We start from the raw sequence: 20512 nt of genomic DNA on the forward strand, positions 1-20512 counted from the left end.
TCTGCGTGCTAGAACAGGGCACCAGATCTCATCCTAGAAGGTTGTGAGCCACCACATGGTTGCTGGGAATTGAACTCAGGACCTCTGGAAGAGCAGCCAATGCTCTTTTAACTCCTGAGCCACCTCTCCAGGGCCCAGGAGTTCATTTTCTATAACATGAATCTGAGCTTTAAACAAACATGGAAGCCTGGGAGATAGCTCGGTGGGCAAACTGCTCACCATTCAAGGGTGAGGATCTAAGTTCAGATTCCTCACAATTACATAAAAGACCTAGATTTAGTGGTGCTATGATTCCCTGCCAGCCAGCCTTGCCAAATCAGCAAGCTTATTCAGTAACAGATACAGATAAATTTATTTATCTCAATAAATAAAACTGTAGAATAACAGTGATAACTGCAGAATAACAGTATGAACCCTCATACATGCACACATATGTATATATGCATACACCATATAATTACATAAAATTAGTATATATTTTTTTGGAAACACTGTAGCTCTGGATGGCCTGAAACTCACTGTGTAGACCAAGCTGGCCTTGAATTCAGAGACCTACCTGTGCCTGCTGCTTGAATGCTAGAACTACACCACCACACTTGGTATAATTAACTTTTTTTAATTAGAAGAGCTACCTGCAGCAGCACTTATCTTCCTGTTGAGTATATTAAAGAGATTTTTAAAGAGATAAAACTTAACAACTAATCTTACTCATTTTGCTTTAAACTCAAAGGTGACAGAATTCCATGCTAAAAGAAGGCCCAAATTTGAAGCCAAGACAAACTGTTAACACTAAAATAGCAGACACTCATAAAAATACTTTAAACTTAAGACAGACTTCCCAGGGCTGCATTTTAACACTTTCTCTCCCGCCCCATCTCCTTCCTCATCTCCCTTCCTTTTGTGTCAGGTAGCCCAGGGCTGGCCTTGAACTTCCAAAGTAGCCTTTACCACCCTATGTACAATCAATCATGCCTAGTTTATTATTCTAAGAGGTTTATAAATAGCAGAAAACAGAAACTTACAGTTCATCTCGTTGTCTCTGGGACAGCACCATTTTGGCTGTAATGTCAAGCTTATTTGATATAGTGGTATGTCCCTCCAGAAAAATCAAGTTTTGAGATCCCTGGATTTGAATTAAATATGCCACTAAGTGGCTTCCTCAGAGAGAAAAATGATTCTTTTTCAAGTGAATCCAATCAGTAACCAGGAAACAGTCAACAAGTAAGGTTCATTCCACCTAAAGAGAAAGAAAACAATAGAATTATTTCCCTCATTTAAAATTTGTATTCTTTCTAAACTGTTAATTGTAGAAAATGCTTGCAAAATGATTATGATGCTAAAATTCACGTTAAATGACAGTCAACCTACAGTTTAAAGGAAAAATCAGTCACTGCCAAAATAAGTTCCTCTCTCAAAAACCATAAACTGCTATGTGGACCAGACATCCTCCTGCCCCGAGTGTGCTTCCATTTCAGACCCAGAGAGCACCCCCAAACCCAACCACTTATGTAGTTAAAATCACCTTCAATGGTCTAATGACGCAAAATGGTACTTTTGCTGCTGTTTTTGAGATAGGGTCTAACTAACTAGGTAGGCCTGGCTGCCTAAGACTCTTGACAATCCTTTTACCTCAGCTTCTAGTGCTAGGTTTACAAGCATGTACAAACAACATTAATATTAAGTTTAACATATTTACCTGTTTAATTCCAATGATTACTATATAGGTACTCTAGAAAAGTCCAACTGTGCTTAAAGGTAAACTTTTTGTTTTATTTTATTTTTGGAGTCAGTGAGTGGGCCCTGGTGGGACTCCACCAATAGCAGTCCTCCCCTAGAGGATGGAGCAGAAAACCAGTTTTACAATCTACACTAGGGTCACTGGGTGTGGTGACACATGGCTGTGATTCCAGCACTCAAAGAGGCACAGGCAGAGGGAGCTCTGCGAGTTTGAGGCCAGCCTAGTCTAAAAAGCAAGTCCAGGACAGCTGAGGCTACAAACAGAGAAACCCTGTCTCAAAAAAAAAAAAAAGCAAAAAGAAACAATTCAGTCTAGGGTCAGGAAGAGTCACAGACATGTTTTTCAGAAAAATCACTTAAGAGTGAATGGACATAAAGGAAATATGCACTAATGAGATGGACAGCTCAGTGGTAAAGGCTCTTAACTATCAAGCCTAGCAACCTAAATCCCTGGAAGCCACACAGTGGAAGGGAATCAATTTCTGCAAGTTTTCTGATCTCCAGAGGTAAGTACACACACAAACACCCAATCAATAACTTTAACTAAAATATAAGATTAGATCTGGAGTTAAACTGCTTACCTAACTTAGACAAGGCTCTGGATTCAATGGGAGACAGGAAGAGAAGCGGGAAAGGGAAGAATGTATAGCAAGTGTATGTGCTCAAGTGACAGGGCATATGAGGAAGCAAGCCAGTCTATTTGAGTGACAATGTGAATACGGAGGGTTTAAAAGACAGTGTACATTAGGTACAGTGTGCATCTATTTGAGTAAATATATATAAGTGAGTATGGAGTGCCTATGTGTGTGCATATGGAAGAAAGTATGGGCGGGGCAGAGAAATGGCTTAGTGGTTACAGCACTGTCTGCTCTTCCAAAAGGACCCAGGGTTTGATTCCCAGGACCCACATGGCAGCTCACAGCTCTCTTTAACACCCTTTCCAAGGGATCTGACACCTTCACACTCATGCATGTAAAATAAAAATTAAATCAATTCTTTAAAAGAAAAAGTATGGGCATTGTAGAGTTAAGTACAACTAAGGCTGAGAAAAAGCAATGGAAGTAAAAATACAGGTGTACCACAGAGACCAAAGAAGCATTTTTGAGAAGAGGCAATTGATAGCATCCAAAGTTACTACATATGAAACAACAGGTCGGCTGCATTCAGCACAGTCCACTGATAGCCTTGATGAAAATGGTTTTGGTGGAATGTTAAAAAATGGCGAAACATGCAACAGTATTAATTATTAAACAACAACAACACTTTTTTTTGAAACAGTAGGTATCCCAAGCCTTTAATCCCAGCACTTGGGAGGCAGGGGCAGGTGGATCTCTGTGAGTTCTAGACCAGCCTATTCTACAAAGCAAGTCAGGACAGCCAGGGCTCTTACACAGAAAAACTCTGTCTGGGAGTGGGGTAGAGGCAGGGGTTGGAGGGAGAAACAGTAGGTATCATGTTACAGCCTAGGCTGGCATAGAATTCAAGGCATTCCTCCTGCCTCAGCCTACCAGGTACTGGATTACAGGACTGAATCACCAAGTCTGGCTAGAAAACAATATTTAAATGGAAAAGAAAGAGTAGAGATGAAGGCTGGAGAGATAGCTCAGAGGTTAAAGAACACTTGCTGTTCTTCCAAAGGTCTTGCGTTCAATCCCCAGCAACCACATGGTGGCTCACACCATCTACAGTAAGATCTGGTGTGCAGGAAGAATATTATATAACTAATAAATAAATCTTTAAAAAAAAAAAAAAGAGTGCAGATGATACCATAACTTTCATAGGTAAATATAAGCATTTGTTTTACTCTGCCAGATGAGATGCTTAAAATGTTAATGGAAAAGACACAAAAGAAATAAGAAAATTATAAAGGTTGTTTTTTTTTTTTTTTTTGTTTTTCCAAGACAGATTTCTCTGAGTAGTCCTGGCTATTCTAGAACTCACTCTGTAGACCAGGCTGGCCTCACAGAGGTGTGTATGCCTCTGGGGCCCCAGTGCTGAGATTAAGGGAGTACACTACCACAGCCTGGCTAGTTATAAAGAATTCTGATACCATTATAAGCAAAATGCTCCCAGTTTTAACTGTAGATACTATAAACAAGTGCTATTACAATAACAAATAGGACGTACAACTATACCTTTTATGCTAGTATTTTATATAGGTGTGTACACTGAAATATTATTTCCATAAAATCAATCTGATCAAGTCTCTGACTAACTATCAATTTGCAGTAAGTAGAGGACAGAGGACATGTAAGAGCACATGGGGCCACAGAAAACAAATTATTGAGTTTCTTTAAGGAAAGAAACAGAAAAGGAACCTATGTGGATTCAAAGACAAGTAGCTGTGTATCGCAGTTCGAACCTCCAATCACAGTATTCAAGAAATTAAGAAAAGAATATCTTCACTAAGCCGGGTGTAGTGGTGCAGGCCCTTAATCCCAGCACTCAGGGAGGCAGAGGCAGGCAGATCTCTGTGAGTTTGAGGCCAGCCTGGTCTACAGAGGGAGTCCAGGACAGCCAGGGTTACACAGAAAACCCTGTCCCAAAAAACAAGACAGACAAAAAAAAGAGGCATTGACCAATTGCAATTTATGAACCATGTTTAGATCTAAATCCAAACAAACTATAAAACAATGAGCAGACACTTGGAAAAATCTAAATATTGATTAGAAACCTGACTATTAAAGCATTACAAAATTCACTAACTATTCTTAGTTTTGCCTATAGTCAGTTATTTTCCATATAAAGCCTTTTAAAAGTAGAAAGTGGAGCTGGGAATGTGTAGTGAGAGTTTTTGGTTTCTTTTTGTTTTGTTTTTGTTTTTCAAGATAGGGTTTCTCTGTGTAGCCATCTGTCCTAGAACTCAATCTGTCCCTTCCCCCACCCTAGGACAGGGTTTCTGTGTAGCCCTGGCTGTCCTGCACTCATTTTGTAGACCAGGTTGGCCTCAAACTCAAAGCAATCTGTCTGCCTCTTCCTCCTGAGTGCTGGGATTAAAGGTGTGCACCAGCATACCCAGCCAAGCGTAATCTATTAAATCCACTATTTTTCAAGTTTTTATTATTTTATGTGTATGACTATTTTCCCATAAATGTTTGTATGCATTATCATGTGCTTGTCTGGTGCCAGAGGTCAGAAATGGGTGTCAGATGCCCTGGGATTGGAGCTAGACAGTTGTAAGCCAACACGTGGGTTCTGGGAATCATGGGTTTTATGAATCAAACTTAGGTCCTATGCAGAAGCAAATAGTGCTCTTAACAGCTGAGCCAACTCCCCAGGCCTAAGTCCATTATTTCTTGACTTACTGGAATTCTATGATAGAAAAAAAAAAAAAAAAAACCAAATAACATAAAAACTACTATACTACATTTTACTGTTACACTGTAGCATAACTTTCAAACTGGTAAGTCTATTACTGAAAGCTGTCATGGAAGAACTCATACTTCTAACAGTTTATGTAAATAAAGTAGTAATTCTTTAGAAAGCACTACAGAGAAAGTTTAAATGCTATTTATGCTGTTTTCTCAAACTAATTTTGCTGAAGTTAACTATTTAAATCCAAACCATAACTGTTTATCATAACTACCTAAGGAACTCTGAAAATAGGCTTTATTCTCAAAAATTCAGCAAAAGACATATAAATTTTAATTTTATTTAATAGATAAAACAATCTATATTACTTTGATGCATAAAGAGCCAGAGTGGCTGGGTGTGGTGGTGCACACCTTTAATCCTAGCACTTAGGTATCAGAGGCAGGTGGCTGAGTTTGAGGCCAGCCTAGTCTACAAAGAGAATTCCGGGGCAGCTGATACAGAGTAGATAGATAGATAAGTAGGAAGGAAGGAAGGAGAGAGAAAGACAGACAGAAAGGAAAAAAGGAAAAAGGTTACATCCAACCCAGCTCCAAGTAGCTGAACTTTGATGAATCTAACTGCTGGATTTTAGAATTTGTTTGTCTGAATTTTAAAAAAGAGAATAAAGTGATTTAGTGTATCTTTGCTTTCTGAAAGCATATTAAATTTTAGTCTTGGTTTTACTATGATGTGTAGGATTTAGGGACCACTACGTGCCTATTTTTATGCTAATGACCGTGAACTTATTTTAGAGGCACAATGAAAATATGTCCGAGTTGCTGCTTTGGAGCAGTGTTGAGATACTACAGCATATAACTACAGTGCAGTGAGACATCTTAAGTGTGTGTATCCACGACAGCCAGAGCAGCCTAGAGAAACCCTGTCTTGAAGCAAACAAAACCACTATATTTGTCTACTGTGTTTGTGTGTGTACACACCACACCACAGCACATATACGGAGGTTAGAGGACCACTTGCTGAGTCTGTTCTTTCTTTTCATCCTGTAGGTGTATTAATTGATGGTGCTAAGGATCAATCAAGGCCTTGTATACACTAGGTGAACACTCTACACAACTATACCAGTCACATAATATTTTCTGACATTGATGATTTCTTTTTCTTTTTGTAATTTTGCTTTTGATCTTTTAATACTGGCTATCCTTTGTACTGAAGTAGGAGGATCATAGGAGTTCTGTGCACGCATTGGGTACAATAGTGAGATCTTAGATAAACAGGCTGCTTTTGTCTTAAAATGACATACAAAACTATCAGTATATAAACTAATATATACTTTATATATCTAAACGTATAAAATAACATGAAGAGGAAATGTGTACAAGCACAGATGACACAAAATCTGCTATGACTTTGTAATTGTTAAACCTGGTGCATGAAGTTTCAGACTTACAGATAGAACTACATATTTTTGGAAGTTGCCACAAATAAAAGGTAAAATAACACTTATAAATACTTCATTCATCCATTCATCTCTTCATTCATTCATTTATTTGGGTTCCTCTGTGTAGCCCTGGCTATCCTGGAACAGTCTGCTCTGTAGACCAGGCTGGCCTTGAACTCACAGAGACCTGCCTGCTTCTGCCTCCTAAGTGCTGAAATTAAAGGCATGCACCACCCTGTTTGACTCAAACATGATTTTTTTTTTTTCTTTAACAAATGCAGCTTGACTTTATTGCAGGAAAGCGGGCAGGGAGCCAGCAAAAGGGGGGAGGGGTTCTGTCTGGGCAGAAATTCCATGGCTGAAATTTTGATTTTTATCAAGACAGGGTTTCTCTGTGTAGCTCAGGCTGGCCTTCAATCCACCTGCCTTTGCCTCCCTGAGTGCTGGGATTATAGGCGTGCACCAACACAACCAGCTTTATAAACATGATTTAAAAAAAAAAAAAAAAAAAGGTTGGTTTTGTGCATGTTTGCACAAGAGAAGGGCCTGGTAGTTGATGATGACAAACCTTGGGCTAGGATAGAAGCAATGGGAACGATCTGAATGAGCATCGTGGCCAAAGTGCAATTAGATGAAGAAGGTCATTTTTGTTTAAAACAGTCTACTACTACCTGCTCTTAGACTTCAAGATGGTCTTTTGCTGTGTATTCATTCATGCGTAAGACTGAAGCTGATGTTAGGCATCTATAGCTTTCTACCTTAAGAGTTTTAATTAAGGTCTCCCATGGGCCCAGAGTTTACCAACTGGCTGACCAGTGAGCTCCCAGGATGGGCATTCCTCTGCCCCACCCCAAGAACTGGGTTTTATGTGGGGATCCAAACTCCAGTTGTCATGCTTATGTCACAAGAAGCCCTTTAGGCACTGGGCTGTGTCCCCAACCCCAAGGATGGTTTCCTCTACAGTATTAGCTAGGTCCTAAATTTAGGCAGATCTCATTTTCTATTAGACAGAAACTGCTCATTATAATTCTAATTTATTATTACCTGTACTAACGTTTGTCTCCATTTGTACAAATAACTTAGATATAGGGCGGCCAGATGGCTCTACAGGTAAAGGTGCTTACCCTCAAGCCTGGCGATCTGTATTCCATGCATCCCACAGAGTGGAAGGGGAAATCCAACTCCTCAAAATTGTTCTCTGACCTCCATACATGAGCTTTGGCACAGATGCGAGTGCACACACACAAACACAAAATGTAAAGAAGAATTAAGCAATGTTGAGACAGTCTCTACCCTTTAGAAACTTACAAAATAGCTGAAGACATGAGCTAAATGGATTTATTTATTATCTACCTTGCTAGGCTCTATACTGTAACATATATGAAGATTAATAAGATACAATCCACTAAAGGAACACACAACCCAGTTAAAAACTAGAAGGAGAAGTAAGAATGGGAAAGAGAAGGTAAAAACACTAACAAAACTGTTTTTCTAACTTACCAAGTCAGCATTATAAACTACAATAAAAGATTTAAAAGAGACAGAATTGAGCTGAAGAGATGGCTCAGTGGTTAAGAGCGCTGTCTACTCTTCCTAAGGGACCCGAATTCAACTCCCAGCAGCCACATGGCAACTCACAACTGTCCATAAGCAGTTCTAGGTGGTCTGGAACTCATGCCAATGCACATAAAATAAAATTAAATAAATTATTTTTTAATTTATTATTATTATTATTAGTTACATTTTACTAACTCTGTATCCCGCTTCCTTATTATTTTTTTAAAATAAGATAAAATTGACAATTCTCTGAAGCAGGTTTTGAAAGAAGAAATAATATGAAAAATATTCAAGTACAAATTTGAGTAGTTAGGAAATAAAATATCAATACAAAGGCTAACAGCTTCAAACAGCAATCACCAATAAGAGTTATCTATACTCTAGACTCCTGAGGTTCAGCAGTGACAAAGACATGTCAAAGAAAACAAAACTTATTTCTAAATAAAGGTGAATTGTGGTTGGGAAAGAGGCAAAACAGCATTTATTACTGGTAAAATCCGCAGCAGTAAAGAAGGGTGCTGTAGAGCACACCTGTGATTGGCAGCACGTGGAGGCAGAGACCAGACTTTGAACTGGGCTATCCAGCAAACAAGTCAACAAAACAAAAAACCTCCTGCACTTATTTTATTCTGAAAACTGAGTCTTGGTTTTGGGAACTGTATTCTGTCAAAGGAATATACAGGCAGCATAAAGTTTTTCTGAGTCTCTCTGCTAATAACTATACTGAAAACTCTGGAGGCATCCTGCACCAGGCAAGGATGGCACAAATATTTAATCAATCCCAGCCCTCCAGAGGCAGAGGTAGTTGGATCTCTGCAAATTCAATGCCATCCTGGTCTAGCATCAAGTTCCAGGACAGTCAGGGCAACACAGTGAGGAAAGAATATTAATTTTAAACGCTTCTGCCTAAAACCTTTCTAGAACCTGGGGAATATCTGGCATTTGCACAGAACTCCATGACTTATACAGTTTTTTGTCTTGTTAATAATCATTCAATCATTCAACTGCACTGTGGGGCAGTCTTTAATAACCTGAACACACACACACAAAATGGTATAAATTACAAACTAGTATCTATAGAAAACAATACAAATTCTGTTTTTATTATTATTAAAACAGTCTTATTGTGTAGACTCTGAACATAGTCTTCCTTATCCTTAGTACTAAGATTAAAGGCACGAACCTCCAAGCCCAGCCTTGTTTATATGGCAATAATGTAATCTTGCTAAAGCTTTCTCTAATTTTTTAGGATGATCTAAAAGGAGACCAAGAAAAGCATATAATTGTAAATATAGCTTAAAACCTTTTTAGCTACATAAGGCCAAAAAAAAAAAAAAAAAATTTACAAACTTAGTCTAACCTGAAGACAGCCAGCACGCAACCTCTAGCTAAGTCCTTGAATAAACTCAAGTTGTTTTCATGGTCAAGGAAATGGGGAAAAAGGAAAAAGTTCAGGGATTTGTGGTCTAAAGTTGATGGTGCTAACAATATTATTTTCTTTATTAAATCCAAATCATGAAAATTATCAAGAGAAGAACATTTTCATTAACCTAAGGATGAACTTGCATGCAAAAATACACTATCTCATCTGTAAATATCTTACTCATATTCACAGCAGCCTTGTAACAGTGCAATGTAATAAACAGTCTACCTAGAAAATATTCTACTAGATTAAAAAAAAAAAAACAGGGAAGAATATATGGCATAACATTCACATAAAGCCTAAAAATATACAAAGTATTACTCACATACTTTACTGATACGCACTTAAGTATAAAAGCGTAGGACCAGCACTAGTGAGATGGCTCAGAAGATAAAAGGAGCTCATCACCAACCCGAGCCCTAATTCCAGCCTTGGCTGTCCCGGCTTTGTACAGCAGGCTGGCCCTGAAATCACAGCAAGCCTGTGCGGCTACCACTCAAGTGCTGGGATTAAAGGCCTGGAGTAAGCACGTCCCTCTTATTTACAACCGCAGCCTTAGCAGGCTGAGGCAAGAGGACTGCTGTCGTGCAGCAGTTGACACTAGACTCGACCACAACCCAAGACCCTGCCTCACCATACACATGCCGGGGCATGGCTTTAATCTCAGCACTCAGGAGGCAGACAGTTCCCTGAGTTCCTGGACAAGCAATGATAGATGCATAGTAAGGACTGTTTCAAGGCACACCTCCAATAAAACCCCAAGATCCTGCTTAAAAAACAAAAAACTATAATAATTACATTAACAACTATATGGTTAAACTATATAGTAGAGTAATTCTGTTTAAAAAAAAAGCCAGGCACACTGGCACGATCCTTCTATCCTAGGAAGGCAGAGGCAAGTGAATCTCTGTGAGTCCGGGATCAGCCTGGTTTACGAAGGGAATTCCAGGATACCTAGGGCTGTCTAAAAAAAGACAACAAAAAGAGTCCCTGCTAATTAAAAGACCCCAACAATCTGTGAGTTAAGTACTGCCAGCCATTTATAATCATTTATAAATAAGGAAACTAAGATTGTTGCCCAAGATCTACACAAGCTAGCTAGTAAACTAATTAAAGTAAGCTTAAGATAACCAGGCTGGGCATGGTGGCCCATGCCTGTGATCCCAGCACTGGAGGAGGCAGAGGCAGGTGAATCTGAGTTCAAAAGCAGCTTTGTTCTACAAAGTGCATCCAAGACAGCCAACGATGTACAGAAAAACCCTGTTTCAAAAACCAAAACAAACAAAAAATTAAAGAAAGGAAGAATCTAATCAGGGTTCTGGGGCAGGGGTTGGGGGAGTAGAAAATCTAATACATATAGGTCTGAATTAAAACAACTGTCTAGCAGTTAAGACCCTCAGATTGATACCTGGCACCAAGTATATACTTTACTTAACAGCTTAATTTTCTGTTAACACTGAATGTATAGCTTTTCCATAACCTTCAAAATTAAGGTAACCACTCCAGCCTAGTGACACCAAATCTGTCACCTCATTAGCTCAGGAAACTGAGGCAGGAAAATCCTAAATCTAAAGCCAACTTGGTATATATAGTGAATTCAAGGCCAGTTTGGGTAGCGAAATTCTGTCTAGAAATAAAAAGGGGCCAAGGCCTACAAGATGCTTGGAAAATGAAGCACTTGCCACCAAGCCTGAGAACTTGAATCTAATCCCCACAACCCACAGGATAGAACTGACTCCTACAAGTTAGTTTGATGTCTACATGCATACCATGGTATTCATATACACACACACCCTCACACTATATATATATACACACACACACACATATATACATATATATACACACATATATATATATATACACACACACATACATATGTATAGGTATATGTATATAAACAAGAAGATAAATACATGTAAAAAGAGGGCTGGGAATACATGTATCTCACCAATAGCGCACTGCCTATATATGTAAAGTCCTAGGTCCAATCCCCCAGTACTGGGGGGTGGGGTCAAATTATCCAAGAAATACTAATACCAGTCTCATTCTCACCCTCTTTTTCTGTTTATTTCTGATAGGGTCTTCCTAGGTAGTCTAGTCTAATACAGGCATTCCTATGACTGGAACCAGCATATTTTTGATAAAAATAAAATGCATAAATAAAAGATATCCTTTTGGTTGGGAGTGGTGGCTCATGCATTTAATCCCAGCAGAGGCAGGCACATCTCTTCAAGTTTGAGGCTTGATCTACAAACTGAGTCCAAGCCAGCCAGGGCTCAGTATAAAGAAACCCTGTCTCAAAAAACATAAAAAAAAAACAAAACAAAACAAAAAAAAAAAAACCTCAAGAGAGACAACGCAGAGTCAGAAGTTCAAAGTAACCCTCCACTAGTTGCAGGTCAGTCTAGGCTACCTGAGACCCTGTATTTTAATTTTCAAATTTTTAATTTAAAAGCCAGGGGTGGGCAGTGGTGGCACTCGCCTTTATTTCTAGCACTCAGTAAGCAAAGGTAGGCAGATCTCTATGAATTTGAGTCCAGCCTGGTCTACAGACAGAGTTCCAGGACAACCAAGGATATCCCCGTCACCAAAGTAAGTATTATTAATATTAGTAATATATTTTTAAAAATCAGCAACTTCAACCAGACAGGGTGGTGCTTGAGTCAATCAGGAGACTGAGGCAGGACTTCAAGTACAAGGTGTGGGCCAGGCATACTGACATGCACCTTTAGTACCAGTGCTTGGGAAACACAGGGAAGTGGTCACCTGTGAGTTCAAGACCACCCTGGTCTACATAGTGAGGTCTAGGGTCAGCCAGGGCTACAGAGTGAGTCTCTGTCTTTAAAAAAAAGTTGGGGCTGGAGAGATGGCTCAGAGGTTAAGAGTACTGGCTGGTCTTCCAAACGTCCTGAGTTCAATTCCCAGCAACCACATGGTGGCTCACAACCATCTATAAAGAGATCTGGTGCCCTCTTGCCTGCAGGCACAAAATTGTATAAATAATAAATAAACAAATCCTAACTTCTTTTTTTTTTTTTTTGTTTTTTGTTTTTTGTTTTTCAAGATAGGGTTGCTCTTTGTAGCCCTGGCTATCCTGGGCTAACTCTGTAGACCAGAGTTCAAGGCCCTTATGTACCTAATCATATGCTTTTAACATTGAACTATACTCCCAAGGCCAAATAATTTTAACTTTTGAAAGCACTACAAAAAGTTTCATGTTTGGGCCCCAGCAAGGAGACTCAGCTACTAAAGGCACTTACTATGCAAGCCTAGTGACTTGAGTTGTATCCCCAGAACACACATACAGTGATAGAATCATTCCACACATTTGTTTTCTGCAGGTGCACCAAGGGATATGGGCCCACATAATCATTCTTGTACATAGACACATTTATCATTTATTACTTGTACATTGTAGACAGTTGAAATTTATAACAGATGGCTATGTTTCTTGTCTAGTTGATTTGTTTGTTTTTGAAGATGCTGAGAACTGAACCTAGAACCTTGGGCATAACATCCTCGGCAAAATGCTCTACTATTGTAGCAGTATCTTTTGCCTAGTTATTTCTTCTTTTTTGATTTGTTTTTCAAAACAGGGTTTCTCTGTGTTGGCCTGGCTGTCCTTGGCCTGGCCTGCCTCTGCCTCTGCCTCTTGAGTGCTGGGATTAAAGGGGCCATTAAAGGTGCCACCACCGCCCCATTAAAATAATATTTTTAAAGCAATGTTAGTCATTGTCAGACAACCCCTACTCAAATGCGGAAAGCCTTATGCATGCAAAATGTCTACTGCAGGAACAAAGTTAACAAATGCCAAATTAAACAAGACAGGCAATAAATGCTACAGTTACCATTTCCAAAATTAAGATGAAAAGGGTAAGGGATGAATTGAAGAAAAGAAAGAAGAGAAACCCAGCCAGGCAAGGTGGCACATCTATAATCTCAGCACTCTGGAAGGTTCTGTCTGTGTAGCCCCGGCTGTCCTAAAATCACTCTGTAGAGCAGGCTGGCCTTGAACTTACATAGATCTGCCTGAGTCTGCCTTATAATGACTGTACTCAGTGAGTATAAAACACAAATACCAATTAAAATACCAAATAAAATTAACTCCTGTGCCAATGACAAAAACAGATGTTAAGTTCTACTGAGTATGCCAATCATACCAAACAAGTAGCATCGTCAGAACAATCCAAAAGACCTTAGTGAAGTTAATCATCATATTCAGACGTGTTATATAGTATCTCTCTTCTTGAAATACCCATTTTTTCTTTGGAGGTTGAAAAATAACGAGAGGTTAAAGGGCAGGCTCAGTTATACAGCAGGCTCAAGATCTAGGCTGTTGGAGATCCCATCTTCAAACAAAGAAAACAAATACACATTTCCCAAAATGGCTTTTACCTCATTCTACAGCTAAGCATCTTCAGAATGTAAGCAAATTGGCCTTTCTCTTCAGTTTCTCACTTTAAAAAACTAAGTTCAAGTATCTTTTTTCTCTTTGGTTTTTAAGACAGGGTTTCTCTGTGTAGCCCTGGCTATCCTAGAATTCACTCTGTAAACCAGGCTGGCCTCAATTCAGAGTTCAACTGCCTCTGCCTCCCCAATGCTGGTATCTAAGGTGTGTGCCATCACCACCTGGCTTAGTTTTATTTTAAATAGAGAAGCTTGTCAAGTAAAAAAGTAATAACTATATTGCAAGACAAAACAGTGCCAAAGAATTTCCACTTCAAATGATTCTTTCCACCAAAGTACATAAAAACAGGTTACCTGTCATTATAAAGTATTTTCATAACAGAGATTTCTATTAGAAGCAAGTAAAAATTTTGTCCAGGTGTCTGTCTCAGTGGTGGAGAACATCCAAGAGAAAAGCCCTGAGTTCCAGCCCTAACACCCCAACCCAGTCTCTTTGTAGGACAAGCAGATGCAACCTTACAACTAGCTTACTTTAGAGAGTCAGCTAGCCTCAAGTTCGGGGGGAGGAGGGGAGGCTTTAGATCTGAACATTCACTTTATATTTTGCTTTGGGCTCATTTTTATCTTTTTATTTAGAGCTCTTTTTTTTTTTTTGGGGGGGGGGGGTCTTTGTTTCAGGTGAGTTGGCCTTGACCTCACAGAGATCCACCTACCTCTCTGCCTCTTGGGTGCTGGAATGAGCTGAAGATAGCTCTATACCACAGGGCTGGCAATATGGCTCAGAAGGTGAAAGTGCCTGCCCTGTCAACCTGAGTCTGATCCCTGGGATTCACAGTGGAAGCAGAGGACCAACTCCTCAAAGCAGTACTCTGACCTCCACACAGAGAATTCAAACACACACACAAATCAGTAAGAAGCTGGAAAGGGAGTTCAGTGGTTAAGAGCACTTATTGCTCTTACAGAGGACCAGAGTTTTAAGTCCCAACACCCATGTACACATAACAACCACATGAAAACTCACGCTTCAGAGGTTCCAACATCTCTGACACTTGCACATACTCAACTAACCACATATACATTCACATAATCAAAAAGAATAAATCTGAGAAAAAGATAGTTTTATCTTAGTCATGACATGATCTACAACTTCTATTGCTCACTTACTGAGATGACAATTTTGACTAATATTTCTAAACAAAAAGGTCTTTTTTCCTACTTAAAATACATGCGTGAAATCATTTACACACATGCACATCTAGATATCCATATAGCTTTGTATACAATCCAAGAGAGTGCAACATTTACTCTCCTTTTTTATTATGTATGTGTGTCAGTCCGATGACAAATTGTGGATCTTGGCTCTGTCTACCATGTGGGAACTGGGGATCAAACCCATGTTGATAAGCTTAGCAGCAAGTGCTAAAAACCATTTCACTAGTCCTACTTTCCTTTTCTTAAAAAGAACATAATAAAGCATAAATGCTCTTTAAACTAGAAAAACAACATTATAAGACACTGACTTTTCATTCCCAGAAACAAATCCTTTTCATGCTAGAGATATTTTATCCCAAAAATTATGTACATAACAAGAACTTAAAAATAGATACCAAATATTATTAATAGTATGGTGGCACACACCTAGTTTACAGCACTAAGGAGGCTTCTAAGGTAGAAAGAGGCAAGTAGAGGTTCACCTAGGATATACAAAAGGAATGAGTGTTAAGCCAGTCAAGGCCACAGAGTGTCCAATAAGCCCAGCACTTTCCGAGGTGGAAAATAGCTATTCAGAGCTCAAGGTCAAGATCAACTTCACAGCAAATTCAAGGCCAGCCTGGGCTACAGTAAGACCCCATCCAAAAGAAACTCAGCTCTTTTGAGCTGCTGAGATGGCTCAGTAGATAAAGAAGTTTGCCACCAAATCTAACTTGATTTGTGTTCAATCCACAGGACCTACATGATAGCAGAAAAGACATGATCCCCGTAAGTTGGTGCACACAAATACACATAAATGAATGAGTGAAAAAAGAAACTCATCCCAACTTTTAAGGCTTTTGTCAATATGCGACTGTGAATAATTTTTAAAACTGATTCCTTCAAATTAAGCAAGATTCTAAGACATACCAGAAACATAAGCACACATACATTTGTAGTCTCCATCAAGTTATCAGTAAGCTCCTGGGTGAAGTGTGGTGGAGATAGGATGGGGATTCATCAGACACAATATAGAACACTAATCCCAATATAATTATCAATCACCGTCCTAGCGTGAAAAATAACAAAAATGTAAAAATACAAAGCCACAAACACACATAAGGTTCATCAAAAGTGTATTATCAAATTTAAAATTCTTTAAGGACCATAAGACGCTAAAGTGAGCTGTGCTTTTATCACACAGAAAGTCCTATGCAAGATGCAATGCAAGAGAAAAGGTCTATTTTAAAGAGCTCTTAACAAAATGACCAGTCTTTATGTTCTCATCGTTGATGTTCATTAAGAAATTTAAAAAGAAAAACTATTTTAGTGAAGACAAGTATTTCTTTACTAGATTTTTTTTTTCAGTATACCATGGTTTTGTTGCCAAATATTTGGCATTTGTTAATTTAACACTCATTTGGCTAGAATAATTAAAAAACACTAACCAGAGCATATATGTAGATGAAATTTTTGCAGATGATTTTTTTTATACATATACACACGTGAACATAAGTAGTTGCTTTAGAGCAGGGATGCTGCTTTTATTCCAATTATTCAATGCCCTTCTTAAAAAAAAAAAAAGGTGCAAAACCTGGGATTTTAAGATCTACTACAGAGAAATGCCTTTGTTGTAGCTACAATTAGTATCAAATATCCTTACAAATCATAAGGATGAAGAAAATTCGATGAAAGGGCAATGGAGCATTTCACAGCTTTTGCTGGCGCTCTTACTCCACCCAGTCCTCCGGGCTCAATGGCTGTTCAGAGCATCCACAAATATTAGCCCATTTCCAAGGAGTGGGAGGACGTACCAAAACGGTGTACTCCATCAAAACCAACATAAGCAGAAACATTTTGTGAAAGACTGAGTTCCTTTCTCTGACTTTTAAATTTTTATACATGTATAATTTATTGCAAGAAATCCTTTCCTCTGAAATCAAACAATAATCTTTTAAACATACCATGAAAGAATAAATTACCCTAAACACATATTCTGCTTTAATAAAAACAGCAATTTCTAACTGCCAATTATTCTTGCAGAACTATGTCCTGAAAGACACCCATTAGAAATAAAAGCTTGCTAGAGCCTTAAAACAGAACCAATTTTTAAAGTTAAAGCTTTTAACGTATATTCAACATATTATTACTGGCATATCCAACTAATCCCTGATCAGGGATTGAATCCTGCAGCAATCAAGCTCTACTGCAGGGGAAATTTTAAGCAAACACTGCTGTGGCAAAATAAAGAGGGAAGACAATATTGCTGATATGAAGGCCTAAACAAGGTCTCCACCATCCCAACCCCAGAAGAGAATTTCACACAAAACAACCCACCTCAACAAAATGGGAATTGCTAAAATGACCTTTTTGTCGCTCAATCTTTTGAAGGTTGTGAATCTTAAGGAGTGTGTGCTTTAAAAGACTAAAGGTCGGAAAAAGTCATTTTATTTTCTCCTAACTGCCTCTTAAAAGAAAGGGGGGTGATCCTTGGCATGACATCGCCCACTGAGAATGAGACCACAGATCCGGTACTCTCCTTCAAAAGCACCATTTCTTCAAAAATAAAAAAAAAAAAAAAAAAAAAAAGAACTGATAGGAATTAGATCCAAACCCAACCTCAACGGAAAATGTCCTGCCCTCCTCCCAAGGAGTTTCTTGCTAAGTCACTGGGAAAAAAGGCAGGATAACAAATAAAGCCGGGCACCTTGCCTTCTCCCATCTTAAGACAGTGAAAACCTCTCCTCATGGGAGTCAAAATAAGCCCCCCACCTCAAAAGCATTTTCTCACCTGAGAGGCTAGGGAGGGTAAATAAAGAGTCACAGCGTTTTCCTAACGCTGTGGAGAGATGGGATGAAGGCAACCGCAGAGAGGCTCGGCGCTCAGCGTTAGCAACGTCAAAAGGCAACTCCCGTGCGAGGAGGCAGGGGCAAAAAGAAAAATCCTGCCCGATTCGGCGGGTGGACGCAGCAGAGCTCCGCTGGGCGCAGAGGCTGGACCGCCACCGCACCGGGGGGCCGCGGGCCTCGATGGGGCGGCAGGCCATCGTCCTCGGTCGCCCCCAACCTGCGGACAGGTGGGGAGCAGGCCTGGCTGCGGGGCCGCCGGCCGCGCAGGGGTGGGGACTGCGGGCTCGCTTCCGCGGCCGGGAGGGCCGAGCCCTCTCCCCACGACCAGAGGGCGACCTGCTCTCCACGCCCTTCCCACCCAGGAACACTTTTCTTGCTAAGTCACGGCGCGGGAGGGCGATGCCGCCCGAGAGGCCACCGCGGACGCCGCGCCGGAGGGCCGGGGCCAGGGCAGCGCCCTCCCCGGCCAGGCCCCCCTCCTCGGTGCCTCTCACTCAACGGCCGTCGCGGCCGCCATTTTGAGAGCGAGGAGAGGAGAAGAAGAAGGAGGAGGCAGCGGCGGCAGGGGGAGGGGAGGATGGGAGGGAGGGGACCGGCGCAGCCACCTCGTCAGGCAGGCGGCCGGCCCGGCCCGCGGCCGCCCGAGCGCGGAGGAAGAAGCAGAGGGGAGGGCGCAGAGCGCCGCCGCCTTACCGGAGCGCTGCACCGCCGCCTCCGCAGGGCCTCTTCCGTCCTTCACTCCCATCCACCGGCGGGGGAGGGGGAGGGAGAGGGGAGGGAGGAGGGAGGGAGGGAGGGAGGGGGAGGATGGCGCGCTGGGCCCGGTCCCGGGGAGGGGGAGGGGAGGGCCGCGGGCGGGCTCCTCGGCCGTTCCGGAGCTCGAGCCCTAGCCCGGCGCTCCCGCGTCCTCCTGCTCGCGCTCGAGCGCTCCCCTCCGGCTCCTCCTCGCTCCCTGGGCCCTCGGGTCGCCGCCCGTCCGCTCCTCGCTCGCTACCGCGGCCGCCGGACTCGCCGCCGCCCCGCCGCTCCAGCACCGTCTGTCACAGGAGCTGCCCCAACGCCCTGACGTCACCGCGCCGCCGCCGCCCTAGACCCGCCGGGAAGAGGGCGGGAGCGGAGGCTGCGGCGCATGCGCGGGCCGGCCCGGCCGGGGCCGCGCGCCCTTCCGCAGGGTGGCGAGGCGCCCGCTCCCGGGCCGGGGGTCGCGGCGCGGCTCCGCTCGCCCCTCCGCCCGCCGCGCCCTGGGGAAGAGCCCCCCTTGCCCTAGGCTCTCGGCTGACTGTGGGGGCCCGTCACGCGCTGCAGCTCTGCTTTGGCCCTCGCTACGCTGCCCCTGAGGACCGCGGGTCCCTGGCTGCACCGGCGCCTTGGCCCCGGCTGGCTCGAGTGGAGCCAAGCCAGGCTGCTTCCTTTCTGCCTCGAGCCTGTAGGCTCATTCCCCATCCCCCAAAAAGGGCGAGAGTAAATTGGTGGGCTTGGACTGAAGAGCTGTCGAGGTGAAAAGGCGGATGGACTGCCTTGTGCTCCTTTCTGTTACAGCTGTTTTTTAAATTGGAAGGAATCGCTCGTAGATGTGATTCAGCTATTCTTTGCCTTAGTCACATGTACACATCAGAGATCGTGGAAACTGACGTCCACAGAAAGACCTGGAACTTCATCCCTACAAGGCATGTCTGTGTTGTATTATGAATCTGAAGTATTGATGACAAGACTGGGGGATTCGTTGTCTAACTTATTCCACATAGAGACACTTGATTTTTGAAAGGGTAGGTTTAGAGCCCTGAATATTTTTTTGTTTTTTTAAATATTAATAAGAGGTATAGAATGAGATTACTTCATTATTCACTTGTGTTTTCCAACACTCGGGCTTAACTGATTCTATGGCGTCCCTTCATAAACGTAAATACTGTACTTTGCGCTTGGAAACCTGCAGAGTTAACATCTCCCTTATGAAGCCTGGTGCCACCACTGGCTGGGAATGTGACCTTGACTAAATTACCATATCTCTCTGGCCTCAGTATCAGTAAAAATAAACCTAGTAGCCAAACAAAGTGACATAGCCCAAGCTACTTGAGAGGGAGGAGAATCGCAGGAGTCCGAACTTCTCGGCCAGCCTCAGGAGCATCGTTTTTTAAAATAATGATAATAGTAATAAATAAGCTATGGTGGCTCACATCTGTAATCCTAATACTGCGGAAACAGGCAGGCGGATTGCCACCAGTTATTATAATGTACATAGTAAGACCCTATCTTAAAATAGTTAAAGCCGGACATGGTGCTTTAACGTCAGTACTCGGGCGGCAGAGGCAGGTGGCTTTCTAGGAGTTCCAAGACCTGCCTTGTCTACGCAGAGAATTCCAGGCCAGATAGAGCTACATAGAGAAACCCTGTCTCAAAAAATAAATAATAAGCTGGCCGATGGTGGCACACACGTTTAATACCAGCGCTTGAAAGCAGAGGAAGGCGGAGCGCTGTGAGGTCAAGGACTGCCAAGGCTACACAGGCAAATCCTTTCTTGAAAAATAAAGATAAATAGATAGATAGATAGATAGATAGATAGATAGATAGATAGATAGATAGATAGATAGATA

General features: G+C 41.6%; 1 protein-coding gene across 2 annotated transcripts in view; it reads right to left on the reverse strand.

Moving 5' to 3' along the window:
* The window catches only part of Pafah1b1 (platelet activating factor acetylhydrolase 1b regulatory subunit 1), a 41350-nt gene extending 22393 nt beyond the window's left edge, over positions 1-18957 (reverse strand). Inside the window, exons 1-3 of one of the 2 annotated variants that reach the window (XM_055619592.1) lie at positions 18615-18957; positions 7615-7706; positions 1023-1237 (exon numbers count right to left, since the gene is read on the reverse strand). In XM_055619592.1, the coding sequence (XP_055475567.1) occupies positions 1023-1054 (32 nt within the window). In that variant the 5' untranslated portion in view covers positions 1055-1237; positions 7615-7706; positions 18615-18957. The remainder of the gene's footprint in view (positions 1-1022; positions 1238-7614; positions 7707-18614) is intronic. The other variant, XM_055619591.1, reaches the window with a different exon arrangement.
* Between the last annotated feature and the right edge of the window lie 1555 nt (positions 18958-20512).

This window comes from Psammomys obesus, unplaced genomic scaffold, assembly GCF_907164565.1.
Source record: "Psammomys obesus unplaced genomic scaffold, mPsaObe1.curated_primary_1811, whole genome shotgun sequence".
Lineage (NCBI taxonomy): Eukaryota > Metazoa > Chordata > Mammalia > Rodentia > Muridae > Psammomys > Psammomys obesus.